We start from the raw sequence: 24,000 nt of genomic DNA on the forward strand, positions 1-24,000 counted from the left end.
CTGTAAACCTGAGACTGTTCAATTCTAAATAAAGAATTCATACTCTATAAACTATGCCTAAGCTCAATACACTGTCATCTCCTGTCCATCCTCAATTTTGAAATATAATTCTCAGAGCTTGTTTCTGGGTAAGGAAACACCCACAGCAGTAAAGAGCACCAGTCTACAGCTAGCCCTAGTCCTACCCCCTACATACCCCACTCCTCTACGAGCTCCTCATACTCTTCAAGTTCTTGAGCACAATGAGTTGCTCTAGCTGGTGTGGGTGATCAGAGTCTGGGTAGTAGCAGCTCAAGCAGGTAGGTGGAAGAAATGGAGTTGTAAATACTATCTACTCCTTTCTTCCAAAGAGATTTTTCCACCCCCAAGGAAGGACTCAAGCACCTCCATGCTGCCTTCTCCTCACTAGGCTTCTCTAACTGCATCAGGCTTCCAATCTGCATAATCCTAGGGCTGAGAATTCATTCTATTATTTAACGATCTTACACTGAGCAACCTACTGTGTGCCAGGTGCTGTCTTAGGTGCTGAGGTTCCAATGATGACCAACACACTATGGGCACTCTGAAGAAGCTCACAATCTAACGTGACACAAACACATGTGACAGGTAACACTAATTGAGACCCATATTTCTCCTGACTTTCCTGGACACAGTCTCTCTGAGTGCTGTATTCTTCAGGGTACAAATAAATTCACAATAAAATAATAGTAAAAATCAAAATGTCCAAGCGCAGAAAGTTTCACTGGAAAATTCCACCAAACATTTGAAGAATGGATACCAATTTTACACAATTCCATCCAGAAAACAGAAGAGGGCATCCTTTCCTACTCATTTTATGGGGCTAGTTTTGTCCTACACCAAAACTAGACCACAAAAACAGCATGAAAAAAGAAATTTTTTAGACCAATATTTCTCATGAACTTAGATACAAAATTTCTCAACAAAATACTCATAAATCAAATCCAACAATGTATTAAAAGAATAATATATTATAAGCATGTTGGATTTCTTCAAGGTATGCGAGATTGGAAAGACATACCATGTTCATTGATTAGAAGACTCAACATTGGGGGCGCCTGGGTGGCTCATTGGGTTAAAGCCTCTGCCTTCGGCTCAGGTCATGATCTCAGGGTCCTGGGATCGAGCCCCGCATCGGGCTCTCTGCTCAGCAGGAAGCCTGCTTCCTCCTCCCTCTCTCTCTGCCTGCCTCTCTGCCTACTTGTGATCTCTATCTGTCAAATAAAATAAATAAAATCTTTAAAAAAAAAAAAAAAGAAGACTCAACATTGTAAAGATGTCAATTCTCCTCAAATTGATCTATAGGTTTTATGTAATTCTTATTTCAAAATCTCAGCAAGCTTCTTTCTAAACATTGAAAACATTATTCTAAAATTTATATTGAATGGTGAAGGCTCTAGAAGAGCCAGAATAATTCTGAAAAAGAATAAAGTGGGAGAAGGGCATTTGAGTGGCTCAGTTAGTTAAACTGTCTGCCTTCAGCTCTGGTCATGATCCTGGAGTCCCGGGATCAAGTCCCAAGTCAGGCTCCCAGTTCCACAGGGAACCTGCTTCTCCCTCTGCCTCTCTCTCTCTCTCTCTGTGTCTCTCAAGTATAAATAAATTAAAATCTTAAAAGAAAAAAGAAGAAAGTGGGAAAACTTATCGTTCTGAATGTTAAGGCTTACTGTTATACTATAGTAATCAAGACTGTGTGCTACTGGTGAAGGAATACATGAATGAATAAATGAATGAATGAATGAAACAGAATAGAGAACCCAGAAATGAACCCATACAAATATGCCCAATTAATTTTTGACAAAGATGTAATATAATGGAGCAGGGATAACATTTTCAACAAATAATGCTAGAGCAATTGAATATCTCATGGGCAAAAAAATAAAAATAATCTAAACCCCATGTTGTATATAAAAATTAACTCAAAATGGATCATGAACTTAAATATAAAGCATAAAACTATAAAAGTTTTAGAACAAAAAAGACAAGATAAATGTATTTATTCAAGACCTAGCACTTGGCAAAGAGTTCTTAAATTTGGTAACAAAAGCATAATCTATAATAGGAAAAACAGACTAAAAAAACAAAAACTCTTCAAAATTTAAAACTTTTGCTGTCCAAAAGATCTGTTAAAAAACATCAAATAATGACATTGTATACCTTCAATATCTCACAATTTGTCAATTCGACCTCAGTAAAGCTGAGAGGGAAAAAGGAACCTGTTAATGGAATGAAATAACAAATTACAGATTAGAGAAAACTTTTGCAAACCACATATTTAACAATGGATTTATATCTAGAATATATAAAGAACTGTCAAAACTCAACAGTAAAAAATCAAAATGTATTTAGAAAATGAGTAAAAGACATGAACAGACTTTTGGTGGAAGAGGATATACATATTGTTTTGATGATGTCCACACAGGCATGGGAAAAGGAAGTGGTAGTCATGCCCCAGATGCTTGGCACCCAGGTCCTATGCAGCAAAGGAGACTTCCTTATAGTATCTAATTCTGTGGTGGCAAAACATTGTGTTCAGGATGCCAATAAAGCAGGGGTTCCAAAAACAGGGGAAAAGGAGAAAAGCATTTGATTTTGATATATTCTTTTAAAGCATTAAAATAGTTAACAGGAGACAACAAATTCATTGTATATTTACATGCTTTAAAATAAGAAGGAAAATTAGGAAGTGGTTGGGGGAGGTCACGATACTCTTTTTTAGTCTTTTGTACTTTTAACAAGCTTAACACTCACTATCTACTGAAATTGAAAAGGGAGAGATTCTGAGCCTAGCATGATCCCTATTGTATTTCCTGGCCTAACTGCATTAAACTCTTATCCAATAAAGGATTAGAATGTGCAAAAAAATAATAATAATGATAATCTAAAAATAATAATAATCGAATGTGATGGAAGTCTAGAAAATAAAAATTAAACTGAAATGTTCCCCCAAACCAATAAAGTTACCCCCTACCCAGAAGAGCCAGACCACCACTATAAGTCCTGAACTTTTTATGTTACGAGAGTTATCTTGACAAAGGAGAGGCAGGAAAGATGTGCAAGTAGGGGGCAAAGTAGAGAAACTGAAAATCCAACAATAATAGAGACTCCAATGCCCCACTTTCAATAATAGATTGAACAAATACGCAGAAGGTCAAGAAGGAAATAGAAGATTTGAACAACACTAAAGCCAACTATACCGAACAGACATATATAGAACATCCCACTAAGCAACAGCAGAATACACATTTTTCTCATGTTGTTATATAAATGGGCAAAAGATGGTCCCTGTATATTGGCCCTTATGTTGTTTACTTTTTCACAGCAAATTAGTACCATTAGCTCAAAGGCAAACTCAAATTCTTACATATCCAAAATAATATTTTTAGCCATTTCGAACTTGCCTGCTTTGCATTCCCTCCAAACCTGTACCAAATATCCACTAGCCATAGATAAGACAAACCCTGTGGTCATAAAAGTCCCCAAACCCCTGTTGCCCTTTGGTGCTAACTCCAATCCTCCCATCCTGCCACTAAATGACACCATTTAGACACATAAGCTCTTCTCTGTTCACCTCTTCCCAGGGACCTGCCTTTCCCTCTTCCTCTGTCAGTCTCCTGCTGGGAGGGACTTCCCCTTTCCTGGAACCCCAGCAAAACATGGCCCAATAATACTATTGTGCAATACTGCCATCTCAAGTTATTGTCTTTCCTTGATCAGCCCTGAAATCCTTAACCTCACCACAGGAGTACGCAGGGAACATTCTCCAGGACAGGCCATATGTTAAGCCATATAACAAGCCTCAATAGATTTAAAAGGACCCAAATCATGCAAACTATGTTCTCCAAAAATAATGAAATGAAATTAGAAATAAATCACAGAAGGAAACTTGGGAAATCCAAAAATATATGGAAATTAAACAACACCTTCCTAAATGTGTTTGAAATTTAGGTGAATGAAAACAAAAACTCCAGATACCAAAGACCAATAGATGCAGCTAAAGCAATGCTCAGAGGGAAATAGCTGTAAATGCTCCAGTAAAAAAGGAGAAAGATCTCAAATCAATAACTTAACCTTCTGTCTTAAAAAAAAAAGAAGAGCAAACTAAGCCCAAAGCAATCAGAAGAAATGGGAAATTATACAGATTAAGCTGAGCAGAAATAGATAAAATTGCACCTAGGAGAACAATAGAGAAAATAAAACTTGATTGTTTAAAAAGATCACCAAAATTGAGATGCCTGGGTGGCTCAGTCAGTTAAGCATCTGATTTCAGCTCAGGCCATGAACTCAGTCAGAGTCCTAGGTTCTAGTTTTGCCCCAGTTTCTATCCTTAGCAGGGGGTCTGCTTCTCCCTCTTCTTTGCTCCATCCCCCTGCTTATGCTCTCATGAAGTCTCTGTCTCTCAAATAAATAAAATATTTTTTTTAAAAATAACCAAAACTGACAAAAATTTAGGTAGACTGATAAAAATAAAATCTAAATTACTAAAACCAGGAATGAAAGAGGGATGTTACTACCAAACTTACAAAAGTAAAAAGGATTATATGGGAATACTATGAACAGTTTTACTGCCAATGAATTAGACAACCTAAATAAAATGGGCAAATTCTAGAAAGACACCAAATTCCAAAGTTGATCAAGAGCAAATAGAAAATCTAAATAGACCTATAACAAGTAAAGTAACTGAATTACTAATCAAAAAATATCCCACAAAGAAAAGCTCTAGCCCAGAGAGTTTTGCAGGTGAATTCTAGCAAAAATTTAAAAAATTAACATCATTCATTCACAAACTCATCCAAAAAAGTAAAAGAGAAGAAAATGCTTCTCAATTCCTTCTACGAGGCCAGTATTACTTGATTACCACAACCAGGTCACAAGAAATCACAATCACAAGAAACAATCACAAAAAATCATAAGAAAAGACTATAGACAAATATACTTTAGGAATACAGATGCAAAAATGCTCAACAATCCAGCAGCATATTAAAAGAATTATACACCATGACCAAGTGGGACTCATCCCAGAAATGCTAGCTTGGTTTAACAAATGAAAATCAATCTACGTAAAACACTCTATTAATAGAACATCGCACAAAACCCACATGATCATATCAATAGATACAGAAAAGCACTTGAGAAAGCCTACTGGAAAAAGATGGTTGGGGGTGGGGGGAAGTGAAGAACGGAGGGAAAGTAAGAAGAGAGGAGGGAGGAGGGGAGAATGGAGGAAAAGAAGCAGGGAGGAAGGAACCAGGAAAGGAGGGAGCAGGTAGGAGGGGGAGGGAGAGGAAGGGAGAGACAGAAAGGGAGAGGGAGCACCAGAATCCAGACTGGAAAGGAAGAAGAAATCAACTACCTCTATTTATAGATGACATGATTCTGTACATAGAAAATCCTAAGGAATCCACTAATAAACTATTAGAACTAATAAATGAGTTCAGCAAGACTATGGGATCCAAAATCACCATAAAAAAATAAACTGGGGCGCCTGGGTGGCTCAATGGGTTAAAGCTGCTGCCTTCGGCTCAGGTCATGGTCTCAGGGTCCTGGGATCAAGTCCCACATCGGGCTCTCTGCTCAGCAGGGAGCCTGCTTCCTCCTCTCTCTCTCTCTCTCTCTGCCTGCCTCTCCATCTACTTGTGATCTCTCTCTGTCAAATAAATAAATAAAGTCTTTTTAAAAAATAAATAAATAAATAAATAAATAAACTGTATTTCTATACTCAAGCATTGAACAATTCAAAAATAAAATTAAGAAAATGCCTCCATTTAAAATTTAAAAAATAAAATACTTAGGAATAAATTTAACAAATACAGTGTAAGATTTATACACTGGAAATTATAAAACATCACTGAAAGAAGCTAAAGAACTAACCAAATTTTAAAAATCCTATGTTCATGAATTGGAAGACTTAATATTGTTAATATGGCAATACTATCACCAAATTGGTTTATAGATTCAATACAATCCCTATCAATATTCCACCTGTCCTTTTTGTAGAAATTGACAAGCTGACTCTAAAACTCTTATGGAAATACAAGGCACTAAAAATAGCTAGGATAATCATGGGAAATAAAAACAAAGTTGGAAGACTTTCACTTTCCATTTTTCAAAACTTAATACAAAGCTATAGTAATCAAAAACAGTGTGTGGTACTAGCACAAGGATAGATAGACACAGCAATCAAAGGAATAGAATTGAGAATCCAAAAATAAACCATTATATTTATGCAATTGATTTATGACAAGGGAGGCCAAGATAATAATTCAATGGGGAAAGAACAGTCTTTTCAACAGATGATGCTGGGAAAACGGGATATTGAGATACAAAAGTAGGAGGTTGTACCTCTACCTCAAGCCACGTACAAAAATTCACTCAAAATAGATTAAAACCTCAATGTAAGAACTAAAACTATTAAAGTCTTAGGAAAAAAAAAAAAAAAAACAGCAGTAAATCTCTACATCCTAAGATTAGGTCATGATTTTTTTAGACATGATACCAAAGCACACATACAAAAGAAAGTATAGATCCATTTAGAACTTCTGTGCTTTGAAGCATACTGTCAAAAAATAAATAGAAAGAAAATCCACAAAATGGGAAGAAATCTTTGCAAATCATATAGCTTATAAGGAACTGGTATCCAGAATATACAAAGAACTCTTAAAATTCAACAATAAGAAGATTAGTGAGCCTATTTTAAAATGGGCAAGGGATCTAGACATTTCTTCAAAGAAGATATACAAATGGCCAATAATCATGTGAAAAGATGTTCAACCTTATTAGTCATAAATCAAAATCACATTGAAATACCACTTCCCACCAACTAGAATGGCTAAAATCAACTAGTCAGATAATGACAACTGTCGGTAAAGATGTGGAAAAACCAGAACCTTCATACATTACTGGTGGGGTTGTAAAATGGGATAATTTGGAAAACGGTTTGGCAGTTCCTCGAAATCTTCGACATAGGGTAACCATATGACCCAGCAACTGTACTCCCAAATATATACTCAAAGAGAATTGAGAACATATATCCACAAAAATATTTTTATATGAACTTCCACAGCAGCATTATTCATAATACCCAAAAAAGGAGAAACAACCCAGAAGTCCAATTGATGAGTAGATGGACAAAAAGTGGTATAACCATTCAAAGAGTATTATTTAGTCATAATAAGGAATGAAGTACCAAAACATAGTGCAACATAGATCAACTTTGAAAACGTTATACTAAGGAAGAGAAGCCAGACACAAAGGCCACATACTGTATGACTCCATTTATATGAAACATCTACAACAGGCAAATCTACACAAAGAAATTAGTGATTGCTACGGGATGAAGGAAGCAGGAAATGGGGAGTGACTACTAATGAAAATGAGTTTCTTTTTGGGGTGATGAAAATGTTCTGGGATTAGACAGCAGTAGTAGTTGCATTGTTTTGTAAATATATTAAAAACCCCTGAATCGGGGCGCCTGGGTGGCTCAGTGAGTTAAGCCGCTGCCTTCGGCTCAGGTCATGATCTCAGGGTCCTGGGATTGAGTCCCACATCGGGCTCTCTGCTCAGCAGGGAGCCTGCTTCCCTCTCTCTCTCTCTGTCTGCCTCTCCATCTACTTGTGATTTCCTCTCTGTCAAATAAATAAATAAAATCTTTAAAAAAAAAAAAAAAAAAAACCCTGAATCATGTGCTTTGATTCATGCTGAATTGTATAGCATGTGAATTGTATTTTAAGTCCATTAGAGAAAAAAGTCAGAGGTCCCAAGACTTAAGGTGACACACAAATGTGTTATAATTGAGACTTGAAGCCAAATTTGTTTGATTATAAATCCTGTTGTCTTAATTACCAAGTATATTCCTGGACCTCCTTTTCTCACATTACAGGCTTTCTAGAAATACTCACTCCTGTAGAGTTCACCACTATCAAAAACCAAGTCTCTCTTTATCCCTAACTTTCTTCTTGGGTCAGTCTGTCTCTGTACTTCTCCATGTTTCTAAGAGGATAAAACATCCTTTGAGTTATTCACTGAAAGTCGTCCACAAAACTATGGCCACTTTGGTGGATATTCATATGATGCAGGAAAATTTTAAACCAGTAAAGTCTAGCTATTCCCTAAATTGCCCTCTAACTACTGTATCCAGGATGACTTCCAAAATTTTCCTTCTTTGGAGACCCAGCAAAATGTGCGTAGTGTAAAAATTAAACATACATAACTTTATAACAAAATGTTAAATTTTTTTAATTTTTTGAGATTTATTTTATTTTGGGAGAGAGAGAGCATGAGCAGGCGGGGCGGAGGGAAAGGGAGAAAGAATCTTAAGCAGACTCTGCCTTGAGCACGGAGCCTGACATGGGGCTCAATCTCACACACCTGAGCTGAAACCAAGAGTCAGAAGCTTAGCCGATCATGACACGCAGGCGCCACAAAATATTAAGTTTTTGTTTGTTTGTTTGTTTGTTTGTTTGTTTTTATTTGACAGACAGATCACAAGTATACAGAGAGGCAGGGAGAGAGAGAGAGAGGGAGGAAGCAGGCTCCCTGATGAGCAGAAAGCCTGATGTGGGGCTGGATCCCAGGACCCTGAGATCATGACCTGAGCCGAAGGCAGAGGCTTTAACCCATTGAGCCACCCAGGTGCCCCTAAGTTTTAAAAAGTTATTAGACAACATGCCCAGCACAAAAATTTTGTTTCTAACCATTTGGCAATTTAGAATAACTGAAATCCTTCCCAGAGAAAAAGCGAAATCAACAACAAACAATCCAAAACACTGATATTCCATTTTTCTGATATTCTAGAATATAGTAAATACATGTTTTATTTCCATGCACACACTATCTCAACTATTTACATAATGTGTCAGGATTATTGCACTTACAGAATAAACCAGAAAACAATTCACCTCCAACACCCATGTGTGACACATATTCTTAGCAGTTATGTGGTTAGACACGAAAATTTATGTTCATTCAGTACAAGACTAAGGTAACAGGTAGAAAGAAACAGACCCAGGCCTTACCCTTTACACTGCTTTCCTTCTCCCTTTCACATCTCAGCATCTCTGAGTGTTGGCAAAAGTGGGTCCCGTTCTGATTAACAAAGACACATCATAAAATAAATAGTAGTAGATACATATCTGGACTGCATGGAATTATGTTAAGGGCACAATTTAGGCCTCTTTTTTCTTTTTTCTTTTTTTTTTTTTTGTATTTTAAGTTTATATTCAAATGTGTGCAGAGGTCTCAATGGTCCTGTTATGGGTAGATAGCAAAAGGCTGCGGACACAGTGACAACAGCCCCTTCTTCCCCAAAGGACAATAGACAATAGACTGAGGGAATCCACCTGTCCCCAATCACCCACCAGAAGCCAGGAAGACGCCTGAGGCACACGCAGGAGCACCTGGAACTGGGACCACACCATCAATTCAATCTGGCCCCAGGCCAGGGTTTGTGCTAGACACAGCAGTGGGGAAAAGATGATGAGAACAGAGTCTCTGATCCCCCCGTGTTTGCAGCTGGCAGCTCGTAGAGACGTACGTAACAGCGCCTAGAACACAAGGCAGTGCGGAATAGAGGCAAACAGAAAAGCTGTGCTGCGCAGGGTTGAAAGAAATGTATTCCCACTGGAGATCTGGGAGAGTCTGGTGAGAGAACAGGGCTGGTCAGGCTTTGGATGGGATGGGGAGGGACGACTTCTGCAGATTCAAATGAGAAAAGAAAAAGGCATCATAAGCAGAGGCCATGGCTTGGAAGTGATCTTAATTGTCCTTAATTATAGAATGAAGATAATAATAGTACACCTATCTTGGAGGGTAGGTTGAGGATTACATATAAAGAAAGTGCTTGGGGGGCGCCTGGGTGGCTCAGTGGGTTAAGCCGCTGCCTTCGGCTCAGGTCATGATCCCAGGTGGGATCGAGCCCCGCATCGGGCTCTCTGCTCAGCCGCGAGCCTGCTTCCTCCACTCTCTCTGCCTGCCTCTCTGCCTGCTTATGATCTCTCTCTGTCAAATAAATAAATAAAATCTTAAAAAAAAAAAAAAAAGAAAGAAAGAAAGTGCTTGGCCTTAGCAGGCATTTTAAAGATTTTTTTTTTTTTTTTTTTTATCAGAGAGAGAGGGGGGGAGAGAGCGAGCACAGGCAGACAGAATGGCAGGCAGAGGCAGAGGGAGAAACAGGCTCCCTGCTGAGCAAGGAGCCCGATGTGGGACTCGATCCGAGGACGCTGGTATCATGACCAGACTGAAGGCAGCTGCTTAACCAAGTGAGCCACCCAGGCGTCCCAGGCATTTTAAAAGCTGTAGCTATTATCGTGGGCCGGGAGGTTGGTAACACCAGTAGTGGCCCCTGGAGGGCTTTAATCTCCAGCAAAAAGTAACTGTGTGTCCTCTTGCTTCTGTGACTGATCTTGTTTCAAGCCCCCAAGGAGGACAAATATCTGAAGTCAAGAGGAAAAAAGGAACATTTATATTTCTCTTCCACAAGCATGTTGACTTTTGCAGAACACGGGTGTGTTGTGGTCTTGGCAATTAACCTGAAGTGTAGGAATTGGGATGGCAGGTCCTTGGTCTCAACTAGAAATGACAAATACAACTTCTACTCCAGGACCAAGTTTCCTGGGGTCCCCCCCGATAAAGCCTCCCATCACACCCAGCGATTAGGGATCCAGGAGAGCAGTGGTTGCTGCTATACATTCTTAGATAAAGCAATGCCCTTATTCTAACTCAATGTCTTCATCTGTAAAATGTGGACGGTGATACCTGTCACTGGGGCTCATTCTGAAGAGGAAATGACACCAGACACATAGCGTCCTTAGCCCAGGGCCTGGCACACCGTGGGCATTTCATAAATGTTAACCTTTTTTTTTATAGTTAGACGGTAGAGACTGGCTTGCTTGTCTGGCTTCTTACTTACTGAAGAGGAGACATCTTAAAGGAGACACCAGGAAACGAAAACAAGGAGAGGGGAGGGCAAGGAGCCCCATCAAGGACTCATATGTGGTTTTCCCTCCTACTGAGAGGGCCCCTGTACTCAGTAAATGAGAATGACCCTAGCTGAACTTCCAACCTGGAAAGCAGAGTTGGTTTTTAAAAGCAGTTCTTTTTCAAGATCAATTGTTCAACAGAACTTAAAAGCTTGCCCTCAGAAGAGGCTCAATCCTGAAACCTATGGGTAAATCACAAAAAGCAGGAATGTGTCATCCCTCTACAGGGAGTGGGGCGCCCCACACATGCTGTCTGAACACTGGGACTCTGCCGCCGCCCCTCTTCCAAATTAACCAGAAACCTGAGAACCTGAACTGAACTCCAGCAGACATTATTTAAATGAACCGGCTGTTACAGGAACCTTAAACCACATGTCTTTTGGTTGTGGGGCTGCCCTGGGCCAGCAGACATTAATACAGAGGGTTCCCAACTCACAAACGGATTGTGTTCCAAATGTGCATTTGGAAGTCTGTGGTTTGAAAGGCAGAATGCAATGTTATAAATGGTGATGAGGGCCACACGCCAGCTCACAGAACTCCCTGTAATCATAATGTAGGTACTCTCTGTACATTTTAGCCAAAAAAACAGTAGGGCAATTATACTACAATACTAATAACTAAAGAATGAGATAAACAGGGCACCTGGGTGGCTCAATCAGTTAGGCGTCCAGATCGTGATTTCAGCTCAGGTCATGATCTCATGGGTGGTAAGATAAGCCCCACCTCGGGTTCCCCGCCCAGTGGGGAGTTTGGTTGGGATTTTCCTTTTCTCTCCCTCTGCCCCTCCCCCCACTTGTGTGCACATGCACATGTATACTCTCTCAAATACATAAATAGATCTTTTTTTTTTAAGAATGAAATAATAAAGTTGAGTATCTTTCATTTGTCTTGAGGAGTAGTGTTTAAGCACAGGCACATTTAGTAAACGGAGGATGAAAATGTCTATTCAGTGAGGCTGAGAGGCTAGGGAACACGGACTGTAGTTAGGAACCCCCACAGGTGGGAATCAGACCAGCTTGCAGGATCTCCCCAATTCTAAGAGACCAGTGTCTGCACCTGAAGGCTAACCTAGCACCCAGGGGTGTGAGCGGGTGGAGGATGACTGAAAAAGTTCGCCAGAGTATTTCGATGCAGCCACTTCATCAGCGATGGTAGGACCTAACTTCCATGCCCCTCTCCTTTTCAAACATGATTACCCTCATTTACAACCCAGTCTGCCCCTGACCCCGAAGGGGCCACCAAACGTTCACCGAAGCGCAGAAGGTTTGGTGCCACTTTCACACTGATTTCTGAGACCAGACAAGCTCTCTTGGATACTCACATCGCGTGGATGGTTTTAATCTGACACCTCTAGACTGACCCTACTATTGCCACCCCCTTTACCACACCTGGTCAAAGACGTTCAAAATCACACATTCTAGCTATGAGGCTAAGGATCAGATATATGTATTTTATCTGTAAATATGAAAAACACTTGAGAAAAGAGGAAAGGAGTAAATTGAAAAAGAAAGTTACTTGGAAAAGACTATTTGTAAGACAACAGAGAGGACTTCCATAAGATCTAACCATCAGGTGGCACCCTCAGTCCAGAGCAATTGGGTTGTCCTGAGAAGGACAGCAGAAAGGAAAAGTTAATGATTGCTGGTCAGAAGTGGATAGGAAGGCTGAAGGCAGTCACTTTGCAATAAGTAATTTAACATACACAAGGCATTCCTGTAAAGTGAATTCTAGAGTAACTCACATATACATAAACGCAGTAATTAATTCCCTTAAAATTACAAAATGTCTCATGATTTTATTTCTTAAAATTGGATTCTATCCCTTGCCCACATTCTACTGATTTACACTTTTTTTTTAAATATTTTATTTATTTATTTGACAGAGATCACAAGTAGATAGAGAGGCAGGCAGAGAGGGTAGGGGCGGGGGGGAAAGCAGGCTCCCTGCTGAGCAGAGAACCCGATGTGGGGCTATATCCCAGGACTCCGGGATCATGACCTGAGCTGAAGGCAGAGGCTTTAACCCACTGAGCCACTCAGGGGCCCCTGATTTATACATTTTAAAAATTAATGTTTTTACAGTTCTATTTTTTTCAAGCACTAATTATTTGACAGCTAGATGTAGGCAAATACATTCTCTTGGTCCTTGGCTTGCTTTTTTTTTTTTCTTAATAGATTTCATCTTTTTTTTTTCCTGTCAGAGAAAGAGAGTGAGAGTGAGCACAAGCAGGAGGAGCAGCAGGCAGAGGGAGAAATAGGCTCCACTGAGCAAGGATCCTGATGTGGGGCTTGATCCCAGGACCCCAGGATCATGACCTGAGCCAAAGGCAGAGGCTTTAACTGACTGAGCCACCCAGCATCCTGGTTTGAATCTTTTTAATGTCAACTCTTTATCATATAGAAGTTTAATATCTTAACATAGACAGTTTTACTAATCTTTCCCATTATGATTTGTTCTTTTTGAGTTTTGTTTAATATATTCTTCACATCTTGAGATAATAAAACTATTCTTTTAAATTGTCTTCTACAAGTTTTGCCTGTTAAACCACCTGTTTTGTCTTGGCATGGCAAGCTAATTGCTAAATAGTCTATGTATCCCTGCTGAATTATCACTCCTGCCCTAAAACTAGTTTCCCGTAGATCCATGTGTCTATTTGGAGGGCTTTCTGGTCGCTCTATGGTTCTATCTCGCTATTCCTGCACCAAATAGCATACTTAATTTTCTAGCTATTCTTGAATCCACCTTGTTTTTCAAACACCTTTATGGCATTAGCTCATTTCTTTCATTACATCACTACAATCACTTCAGGGCTCTTCATCAAGACAGAACAGGGAATGCATGAGCTATGGCTAATACGCTGAAGATATTAGTGCTAAGTGAGAGGAAGGCTGTTGATCTATTCCATGATTTACGACTGTCAGTTGCCAAGTATTTGATTTAGGAAACACATTTGTGAAGAAATGAACTCTGGTTGGCTGAACCCCTCCAGAAAGCGGCGGTTACCCTCTGGGAAACAAGGTATTAGTTCCATATCTGGAAACGAGTCATGAAAGAGAACCAGATATGATACAGTAGACCAGAGCAAGTCCATCACTACCGGTGGGGAAGAAATTGACTTTTTGAGTTTTATTCCCTGATGACTGTTGAGCTGAAATCAGAAGGAAGATGACTCCCTGTGGGCTCACATGTGTCTCCAGTGAAACCTGTAGATGTTTCTGGTGTCAGTCAACCAAAGAAGAGAATCTCATACCCCGGAGTCAGAACTTATATAATGACAATGAGCCATTATCCCTATAGGATAGGGAAATTCTATTTCCAACCAACCAGCGGAGGGGGGGTGTGGAGGTAGTTGAATTAGATGAAACCAGATGAATTTGAGGACATCAGGGACTGGGGAGAAAAAAAAGGTCTTTGCCACAGGAAAATAGGCCAAGAGCTAGGAAGGGAGGCAAAACGTCCAAATGAATTCCTTATCTTTGTTCCCAGAAATACACTGCTCTTTCAATATTCCTGCTCTCAGCACCCCTGCCCAAATTCCAGGCTGCTGGAGCCACAAGCCTGGAAGCCATCAGTAAGTCTTACAGATTTTATCACCTAGATCTCTTGACTCTATCAACATCTCTCCATCTCCACACCACCCCAACCCTGCACATATTTACATACGCTATGCTGTCTTTAACTGAACTATAGCAACAGCTTTCTGGCTTGAACCATAGTTGAGCCCTCTTGCCCACCCCTGAAGCCAAAATACAAATTCCCACTGCACCACTTACTAGCTTTGAAACTTGGGCAGATTTCTGCACCTCTCTGTGATTCAATGTTCTCCTGTAAAATGGAGATAACACCACCTACCTGGAGGCCTTGTGACAACTGAAGGAGTTGACACGGGTCAAGCACTTGGAGGAGGAAGCTCTTACCACTTACTAACTTACCAGGTAGTCGTCCTGGATGTTTGTCTCCACGCCATGCTAGACTAGAAGTTCTACAAGGGCAGAGATGTATCCATCTGTTGGTAAGCCTCCACTGGTAGCTCCTTGTAGCTCTTGGAAACTGTGAGCCACCACAAACTGGAAAGGAGCCAGCCATATTTTGTAAGTCAGTCTATCTACTAACATATTCCCTTTTTGTCTCTTGCTCTACCAATGCGTTCCTAAAGGCTTCCCCCAATGTTCCAGCTTGTTCCCAGCCATAAATCCATATTGGGTCTACAGCTGAGGGGAAGGAGAATGCCCCCCTGAAGGTGGAGGAGACGGAGGCAAATTGTGGATAATTTCCCACCAGGAAGTGCAGGGGCAGAGCAGCACAAAGGCCCAGAGGGTCTTCCTTCTCTCCCCACAGCTGAGTTTCTCTCCTTTGTCATCTTTGGGGGAAACAAGTGTGACTTCAACAGGGACCTGTCCAGATAATTAAAACTGCAGCTAACAGGGAAGAAGGGCCGATGCGCCCAGGAACAGAAACGCAACCGGAGATGCAACAGAAGTTCAGCCTCCCAGGTTTTGGAGAGTCCCCTGAACTCCCGTCTTGAGATAAAGGCTTCTGAAGGAAAGAGCCGGGAGAAAACGTCCCTTCGCTCCCTCTCTCTCCTCTGCACTTCTCACTCTCGGTCCTCCCCACATCTCTTCCCACCTTACTTCTGAGCAGGGTGTCCAGCCCTGCCACCTGGTGACAAAACCGCCGGCAGGAGCCAGGCGCCGCACGCGATGAGAGCCACGGTGGCCGACGACTGCCGGACCACAGAGGGAAAGATCCCTGAGGGATCTCCCGGGCCGTGGCAGGAAGGAGGATCCCGAGCCCGCGCCTCTGCGGGCGGCGGGGGCGCGGACACCGGCCGGAGGGGCGGCGCTCCCGGAGGCCGTCTGCGCGCGCCGCCGCAGGGCCCGGGGCGGGGCCGCCGTACGCACCGCTCGCCCCCCCGCGCTCGCCAGGCAGAGCGCCCCCAGCGGACTCCGGGAGACCCTCCCCCGCCCGCGCGGAGCGAGAGACTGCGCGGCCGGGGGGCGGGCGCCGCCGCTGAGGTATGGCCGCGGGGGCCGCGGTGCGCAAGGCGGCGCCGGTGCTGGAGGCGCCTCCGCAGCACGAGCAGGTATGGGGCGCGGGCCGCAGTCTGGGGACACGGGGCTAGAGTCCCGAGGATCGCGCGGGGGTTGGGTGGCCGCGCGGACAGGTCTCCGAGTCCTTCGCCCCGGCGCGGGATGGAGGGGCGGATGACCTTTCTGGAAGGTGCTCATTGCTTCGCCTCACCCTACCCCACCCCATGGGAGTCGAACCCCTCTCCATGTCCCTCTTTCCCTCTCCCTCTTCTCCCCTTTCTTCTTCCTTACCCCTCCTTCTTCCAACTTCGTCCCCCCGCCGCCACTTGTCTCCTCCAGAAGCACCCTTGTTGGACTCATCCCTATCCATTCCCTGTCCTCCATACTGGCTGCCCCTCTCTCCACCCTCTCCCTGACAGAAGCCCCAGGGCCCAGGCGAAGGCCGTGGGCATTGGAAGACAACAGCTGAAGGGTGCTGGGTGTACATTAGGCTTGACTTTGTGGTTCGCAGAGGTTCTCAAACTTCAGCGTTCATCATAATCACTCGGAAGTCTTGTTAAAAAGCAGATAGTTGGGCTATGCCCCGGGTTTCTAATTCTTGATATCAGGGATAGTGGCTGATCATTTATTTGCAAGTCTGACTAGTTACCAGGAGGTGCTGATGTTCAAGGTTAGAGAAGCTCTGGGCTAGCACTTTCCTCCCCTGCATCCTGCCCTCCCCCGAACCCTTCGGTGTTTTCAAATCCAAGTCATTACTATATTTCATTTATGGACTCTTCTTAGGCCGTGATCACATACCAGGAACTGTGCATGGGTAAAGGGGAAGCAGTTAGAGGTAGACCTTTCCCCCGGAGCTCGCATCCTGGGAAGAAAGTATAACAAGGATAAAATAACTCATAGAAGGTAGGAAGAGATTACTGTCCCCATAAGAGGTTGGAGTGAAGTTTTGTAGGCTTTCTAGGAAGCAAGGAACTGCTTCTGACAGGGAGGGTGGGAAGGCTGATGGGGGAGGGAGGGATGGCATGGCTTTTGGGAGCAGGGCCTTGGAGAATGAATGAGATTCCATGTGGCCATGAGGGGAAATGATAATTCTCCATGGAGGAAACAGGAATATGAAATTACTTGGAGGTGAAAAAAATTGGTGGGGGCTGGGAAGTGAGCATGGAGAAAGGTAGGGGTAGGAGTGGATATTCTTTATGATCCTGGCAGAAATCCAGGGCTCATGAATCCTTGTAGGCAGAGAGAGCTGGATTATGACAAATCTTGTAACACATTATGTATTGGGGATCTATTCTCTAAAATAGGGAAGCTGTAAGGGAACTCCCTGGCTGACTTGCTGGTTTCACTCTCCTGTGAACCAGATCAGATCATTCACAGCAGGTTATGGATGAAGAAGTCTGCAAGCTGGGAAGGACAGAAGACTGGCAGAGTCGATTCTGTGGCTGATTCTTGCTGTTCCCTTAAGGCTGCCATCGCTACCTTGCCTGCTGCCCTCAGGAGGCATGGTCCCCTGTTAATTCTTCCCTAGGGGGAACTCAGCAGCTTTTCCCTTAATCCCTCATGGCAGAGCCTTGTGGTCCAGGGACCCAGGGCCAAGGTGTCACCTGGGAGCCAATTAGAAATGGAGTCTCAGTCCCCCACCCCAAAACTGCAGGCTTAAAATCTGCGTGCTAACTGAACCCCTGGCTGACTGCACATCAAAGTTTGAGAAGTGCTAGTTTAAAACAGACTTTGTAAGAGCTGCGGATAATAAAGGAGAAATAGATATGGTTACTGAGCACCCCAACCCCATAAGAATTTACGGAGCACCCTGTGTATGACAGCACCCTGACTTGAAACGTTACCCTGTTTAATGTTCATTCAACATCCTTATCACCCCCTGAAGCATATTTCTTTGTGTACTTGTTTTTCTGAGAACCTCCATCCCCTTGGACTCCAGCAGAGCAAGCACTTGATCTGCTTTGCTGGCTACTGTATTTCCAGGACCCAGCACAGAGCCTGGAGATGTTTATTCGACAAATATGTGAGTGAGTAATGAACATAAAACCTCATGATCCAGACTCTAGGCTGCCCAGCTCCCAGTGTTAGCCCTTTGTGACAAGTAAAACCCTCCTCCTCCCCAGCTAGACCCCCTGTGGGATCACAAGAGCAAGCCAGCTACACCATGTCTGCTCCTGAGACTCCTCAAAGTTGGGGTGCAAGAAAGCAGGCAGAGTGGATTCATCAGTTTCCTCTTGTCTGAGGCCTCCTTTGCAACCTCTGTTTCCCCCAGAGGACCCACCTCTACCCCAAATTCTTCTCTGCCTTACAGTAGGCCTGACACAACCCCTTCCTCCCCCTCCAGTCATGGAAGCTCTGCGCTTGCCCAGTGACATGGATTCCGTATCACTAAACACGGCCCTCCAAGTCTGACACACCTGTACCTCCCTCACATATGTATCAGGGACACCAGTAGTTTGAGTTCACACTTCCAGTTTTGCCAAGCATTTTAGCAAGATTTTTCTAACAGATGGGTTTTTGTGAGGGAAGAGTTGAAAGTGGGTAGACCCATTTGGAGGCAGCAGCTGAGGTGAGAAATGAGGAGGGCTGGTGCTGGGAGGGAGGCAGTTTTCAGATACAGTTGACCCTTGAACAACAGGTCCACGTGTACATGGATTATTGGCAGTGTGGTACTGTAAATGCATTTGCCTTATGATTTTCTTAGTAACATTTTCTTGTCTCTAGCTGACTTTATTATAAGAATACAGTAATAATACACATCCCGTACACAGTATGTGTTGATCAACTTCTTATGCTATTGGGAAGGCTTCTAGTCCACAACAGGTCATTAGTAGATAAGCCTTAGGGAATCAAAAGTTATATCCACATTTTTTACTATATGGGGGACTGCTGCCCCTAGCCCCCACATTGTTCAAAGTTCAACTCTATGTTGATTGAGTGCGTGCTGTGTCAGATGGGGGTATTCAGGGTGGGGTAAGACAAGTAATAAATCACCAGTGACCATGCATTGTGGTGACAGTGTTCAGTGGACAGTGGATCTACCAGAGGTGCCTAACCCTAAAGGCTTCCTGGAGGAAGTGGAATTTAGGGCATCCCCAAAGCGTGTCTGGGGGACAAGGAAGAGCACTCGGGGGGAGGAAGGTTCTGCTTGACTAGACCAGAGGCTGTTCAGGGGCTGTGGAGAGAAATGAAGCTGACAAGGACCGCACGAGTCCTGTTAGTGACAAGGGCAGCCACTTGGGTTACGAGCAGAGGATCAGATAGGACCAGTCTGCTTGTCATTGGATCACCCTCACTGTTTGAAGGGAGAAAAGAAGTGAAGACTTAAGATCTCCGGGGTGAGGAGGGAACACTGCACACCAGGCTGGAGGCCTTCCCTTGCCAGGCAGTCTAAAGAGTAAGAGCCCCTTCCTGTTCTGGCTCTTTACCACACACTACATTTTGTTTCTTCATAGAATTTACCGCATTAGGTCATTGTTTTCCTTACTTGCTTATTGTCCATACTTTCTCTAGAACACAAGGCTTAATTCATGAGAACAGGAACCTTTTCTGTCTTACTCACCTTTATCATATGCCAGGTCCTATCCCAGTGTGTGGCACCCAGGAGGTAGTAAATAGATACTGGTTGGATGAATGAAGAAAATTGTTGGCACAGAGGCCATTGAGGTGGAAAGAAGTGGGTTGCCAGGTATTTTTGTAAGGTCAGCAGGAGGGTACTGGGTTGGTGGTGGAGGGTTAGGGTCGAGAGTGGTGCCCCATATCTGTGTTTTGAATGATTGGATAGATGGGATATGGAGTTGCTGAGTGAGAGGGGGAACTGAAATGGAAGTAGGTTGGGGGGAAACGAATATGTTCAGTCTGGGTCAGGTTGAGTTTGTGTGTCTGGGGGACATCCAAGTGGAAATCTGTAAAAGGCACTTCGGTAGAAGAATCTGAAGCTCAGAAGTGAACAAAAAGGGGAGGAGAGATAAATAAGGATGTGCTAGCAGGGCAAAAAGGATTTGGCAATGACAGACGAGAAGGAGAAAGGAGAAGCAGACTCAAAATGACTTCTTCATTTAAGTGACATATGTTCATGCAAATTATAAAAAAATAAGTATAAAAAAGGAGTAAGTATTCCAGCAGACATCAGCACTCATAGATCATTCCTATTAGGACTTTGGTGACCATTCTGGACACCTCTTTCTTTTAGATGTTTGTTGATTCAGTGCAACTCTGTATTTACATTAATAGGTTTACAGTATATACAACCATTTCTAAAGCATGCTTTTTCTCTTAACAATATGTCATGGAGATACTTCTGTGTCAAGAAATATAGATCTGAACAATCATTTTAAAGACCCAATAGATTTCCTTTATTATATCAGAACTCATTGATCCCGCATGGGTTGACACATAGATTGTTGCCAATTTCTCAATATTATAAATAAAACTATGCAAACACCTATGTCATCTTTCCCTGTGCATTTTTCACCTTATTTTGTGAGAGAATATTCCTAGACTATTCTACATAGGGTAAGCGAACACTTAAAATTTTGACATACCTAACCTAATCTGTTCAGAGAAACTGTCTTAATGTATACAATGCATCTGAAGGGCAGGAGGAAGCCATTTTCGGCACTAGCTGCTAGACATTTTCCCCCTTATCATCTTACTTTTTTTTTTCTTTTTAATGTTAATTTGTATTAAAATTATGGACATCCACATTTTAAGCAGTCAAATAGTTCTACAGCACTTAAACAACAACAACAAAAAAACAATGGAACCCTTGTCACCACTCCACCCTTTCCCATTCCTGATTTCCCACTCTCCAGAGGCAACAACCTCAACTGTTCTCAGGAACTGGTGGTGGACCCTCCCAGTGGGGGAGGGGGCGCTCAACACCAGGGCATTGGGGTTCTCGTGCTCCCAGAAGATTCCAGTGCTCATAGGGTGTTATCTTTCCCAATGCCACAGATGCCCCTCTCACCCTCAGCCCTTCTGGGGGGTGGGGTAAATTCAGAAGCAGGAGAATGCAGGGACCACCTCGCATCCCACCCGTTTATCTCACCTAGCACCCTGGGTTCTCTGCCCACAGTAATAAAGTGGTTGTGCCCCATTCCCTCCTGCCACCCTGGATGTGGGGTGAAGGGTTGTACCCTTTCCTCTACTATCTCTGCCTGCCTGTCCCTTAGCCCAGGCAGCCACTTCACTGTCCCTAAGAGAAGGTGGTGCTGGGGACCCTGAGGTCTATAGATTCAACTAGCCCTCTCAGTGGAACCCCTGAGGCTGTCTTTGTGACCCCAACCTGGTCTCTGGTCCAACCAAATACCCCAAAGTCCCACAAGTTTTCCACCATCCCTTTAGGCAAGGCTCTGACCCTGAGCTCCTCCTGGCTAACCACCGTCATCCTCAAAATAAAGCTCCAACTTTCATTCTGCCTAGAAAAAAAAAAATCTGTTGCTTTTTTTAACTTTACAATTTCTGGTCTCTATCTCATACTTGGAAATACTTTGTCTACTACATGATTATTAAAACATTTACCATATTTTCTGCTAGTGCTTTTAAGACTTTTTTTTTTTTTTAGATTTATTTATTTGTTTGAGAGAGAGAGAATAATGAGCAGGGGAGGAGCAGAGAGAGAAACAGACTTCCCACTGATCAGGGAGTCTGATATGGGGCTTAATCCCAAGACCCTGGGCTGAAAAGAGATGTATAACCAACTGAGCCACCAGGTGCCCCAAGAATTTCTTTTTTACAATTAAATATTTGATCCACCTGGACTTTATTTTGAGATGGGGTTTGGATACAGCTCTATATTTTTCTCCAAAACCACTTGTCTCAGCAACATTCGTTGAACAATCCGTTTTTGTTCCTCACTGATTTGAAGGGATTCATTTATCATAGGTACTTGGGTCTGTTCCTGGATGCTGTCTGTGTTCTGTCCACTCATCTATCTTCCTAGTCCTGGACCAGTAATAGGAAGTTAATTTCTGTGGCTTTATTATGTATTTCAGTGTCTGGTAGGCCACTACTCCGGTATTTACTCTTCTGAGTTTTCCTGGCCATCCTTATATGCTTATTTTTCCAGATGAATTTTAGTGTCACTTTCGTTTCCAAAATAAATGCTTGTAAGATATTGAATGGGCCTGCCTAGTAACATACCAGAAAAAAATGTCAAAAAGTAGACTTCACCCTAGAGAAAAATATTGTAAAATAAGGGAACTACTACTAGAAAAGAGATGTCTCTGAAAATATCATCATCATCATCATCTTCATCATTATCATTGTATTCATTTTTCCCCTCTGTACATTATAAGCTGGAAAAAAAATTCTGAAAGGGGCTCTTTTTTTTTTTTTTTTTTCCAGATCTCTCACACAAAGCTTTCTGCAGATGATGAGTGGAAGTAAGTAATGAGTCTTTTTTCTTTTTTTACAGCTGTTATCTAAAAATTCCATCTCCACCTTAACAGTTGGAGAAATTAAATGAAGCTATGATTTATTTGTAAATGTCTCAGGCTACAGAAGGTCGGTTAGCACAGCATGCATGTGCACTGATAGGATGAACTTGAACCACTTGGATTTCTTCTGTTTCCTACAGTATGCCCCACACAGTCCCCCAAAACTGGATTTGTATGCCCTTCAAAATAGGGCAATGTCAAGTTAGTATTTATTTTAGGCATAAGATGCATCTGGTTTTTTATATATGCTGTTTCACCTGTGTTCTAGTACTTACTATAGGGCCATTAGGGCCCTGTGGGCACCAAAAGAAATAAAATAAAAATGAAAAGTTCTTCCTTTTTTTGCATTATGGTAATCAATGATGAATGTATTCCTAATCAAAATAGGAAATACTTATTATATTTGCACACTACTTTATACTTTCCAAAGTAATTCTATACAGGTTAACCATTTAAGATAGGTTTTCATTATATATACACAAAGTCGATGCATGTCATAAAGCATAGTTTATGTCTATGCAAGCCCTATTTTAGACCAATTATAAAGTCATTTTTCTGTCTCCCTGCCCAAAGTTGAAAGTCTGTTCACTAAGTAGAATATTAAATAGTTTCTTTGGATTGGGGGCTGTAAAAACTGTAAGTGCTTGTACCCTTTAATTTTTCTTCACTTCCCATTTCTTCAAAGGAACGAGTGTATTTTTTAATGAGTTTCTGAAAATCATTCTTATCTCTTAAGCTCAGCTTCCAACACAGAGACTATTAACAATGTAATTTTTTAAGGTTGCTTACCTGATAGGGACTTTAGCTTCTTCATTTGATAAAGGTAGGGGTGTAGGTACATCTAATGTGCCTCCCAGCATCCAGGTTCTAAGATTCCATCTCAAAGGAGAACTCGGGCAGTATTTAATGGGCTCTGCAGGCTCATTGCTACACATTCTCCAGCAGGGGGCACCCTCAGTGCCCTTTTCAGAAGCACTTGGTACTTCACTCTTCAGAGTAGTGGTGGAAATTACTGGTAAAGTGGGAAAACCCAGCCCACATACCCAGTGAGTGCCTTTAAAAGGTCACAGTCTCACAGCACAGAATAGTACCCTGCAGTGTTTTCTGATCAGTACAGCAAGTGCAGACAATATCCAGTCATAAGTGAAACTTCAAGAGATTTCGTGACTGACGGTGCCCCATCCAGAGCGAAAGGTAATGCTAACCACTATTTATAAAGTACTTGATTGGCAGCATTCATAATTTTCCCATTTTCCCTAATCCTACCCTGGACTGCTCTCTCTTCCTCTAACCCAGTGGTTCTCAATCTTGGCTGCACCTGAAAATCGCATGTGGAAGTTGAACTGCCATAACAAGTACCACTGCCCTGGTGGCTTAAATGACAAAAATTTCATTTCTCATAGTTCTGGGGATAAGAAGTCAAAGGTTATGGTATCGGCAGGTCTGGTTTCTCCCAACCCTTCTTGGCTTGCAGCTGCCTTACACTCTTCCCTCCATGTGAGTTTATATATAAAAATCTTCTTAGATGGACACCAG

The 24,000-nt window shown here is 42.4% G+C and overlaps 1 protein-coding gene and 1 long non-coding RNA gene across 4 annotated transcripts in view; one reads left to right on the top strand and one right to left on the bottom strand.

The window, feature by feature from the left end:
• Positions 1-9,188: 9,188 nt before the first annotated feature.
• On the bottom strand, positions 9,189-15,740 carry LOC116584428. 2 transcript variants are annotated; one of them, XR_004283196.1, is made up of 3 exons: positions 15,621-15,740; positions 14,927-15,061; positions 9,189-9,708 (listed from the first exon to the last, which is right to left on the bottom strand). It is a non-coding gene; the product is annotated as an uncharacterized LOC116584428 (long non-coding RNA). The 2 variants fall into 2 exon arrangements; XR_004283195.1 differs by having other exon boundaries at positions 14,927-15,740.
• A 222-nt stretch (positions 15,741-15,962) lies between these two features.
• The window catches only part of RNF175 (ring finger protein 175), a 44,317-nt gene continuing 36,279 nt past the window's right edge, over positions 15,963-24,000 (top strand). The window contains exons 1-3 of one of the 2 annotated variants that reach the window (XM_032332741.1): positions 15,982-16,077; positions 16,808-18,047; positions 22,373-22,410. In XM_032332741.1, the coding sequence (XP_032188632.1) occupies positions 17,877-18,047; positions 22,373-22,410 (209 nt within the window). In that variant the 5' untranslated portion in view covers positions 15,982-16,077; positions 16,808-17,876. Of the gene's footprint in view, positions 16,078-16,807; positions 18,048-22,372; positions 22,411-24,000 lie in introns of both variants that reach the window. The other variant, XM_032332742.1, reaches the window with a different exon arrangement.

The sequence above is a fragment of the Mustela erminea genome, chromosome 2, assembly GCF_009829155.1.
Source record: "Mustela erminea isolate mMusErm1 chromosome 2, mMusErm1.Pri, whole genome shotgun sequence".
In the NCBI taxonomy this organism is placed as follows: Eukaryota; Metazoa; Chordata; class Mammalia; order Carnivora; family Mustelidae; genus Mustela; species Mustela erminea.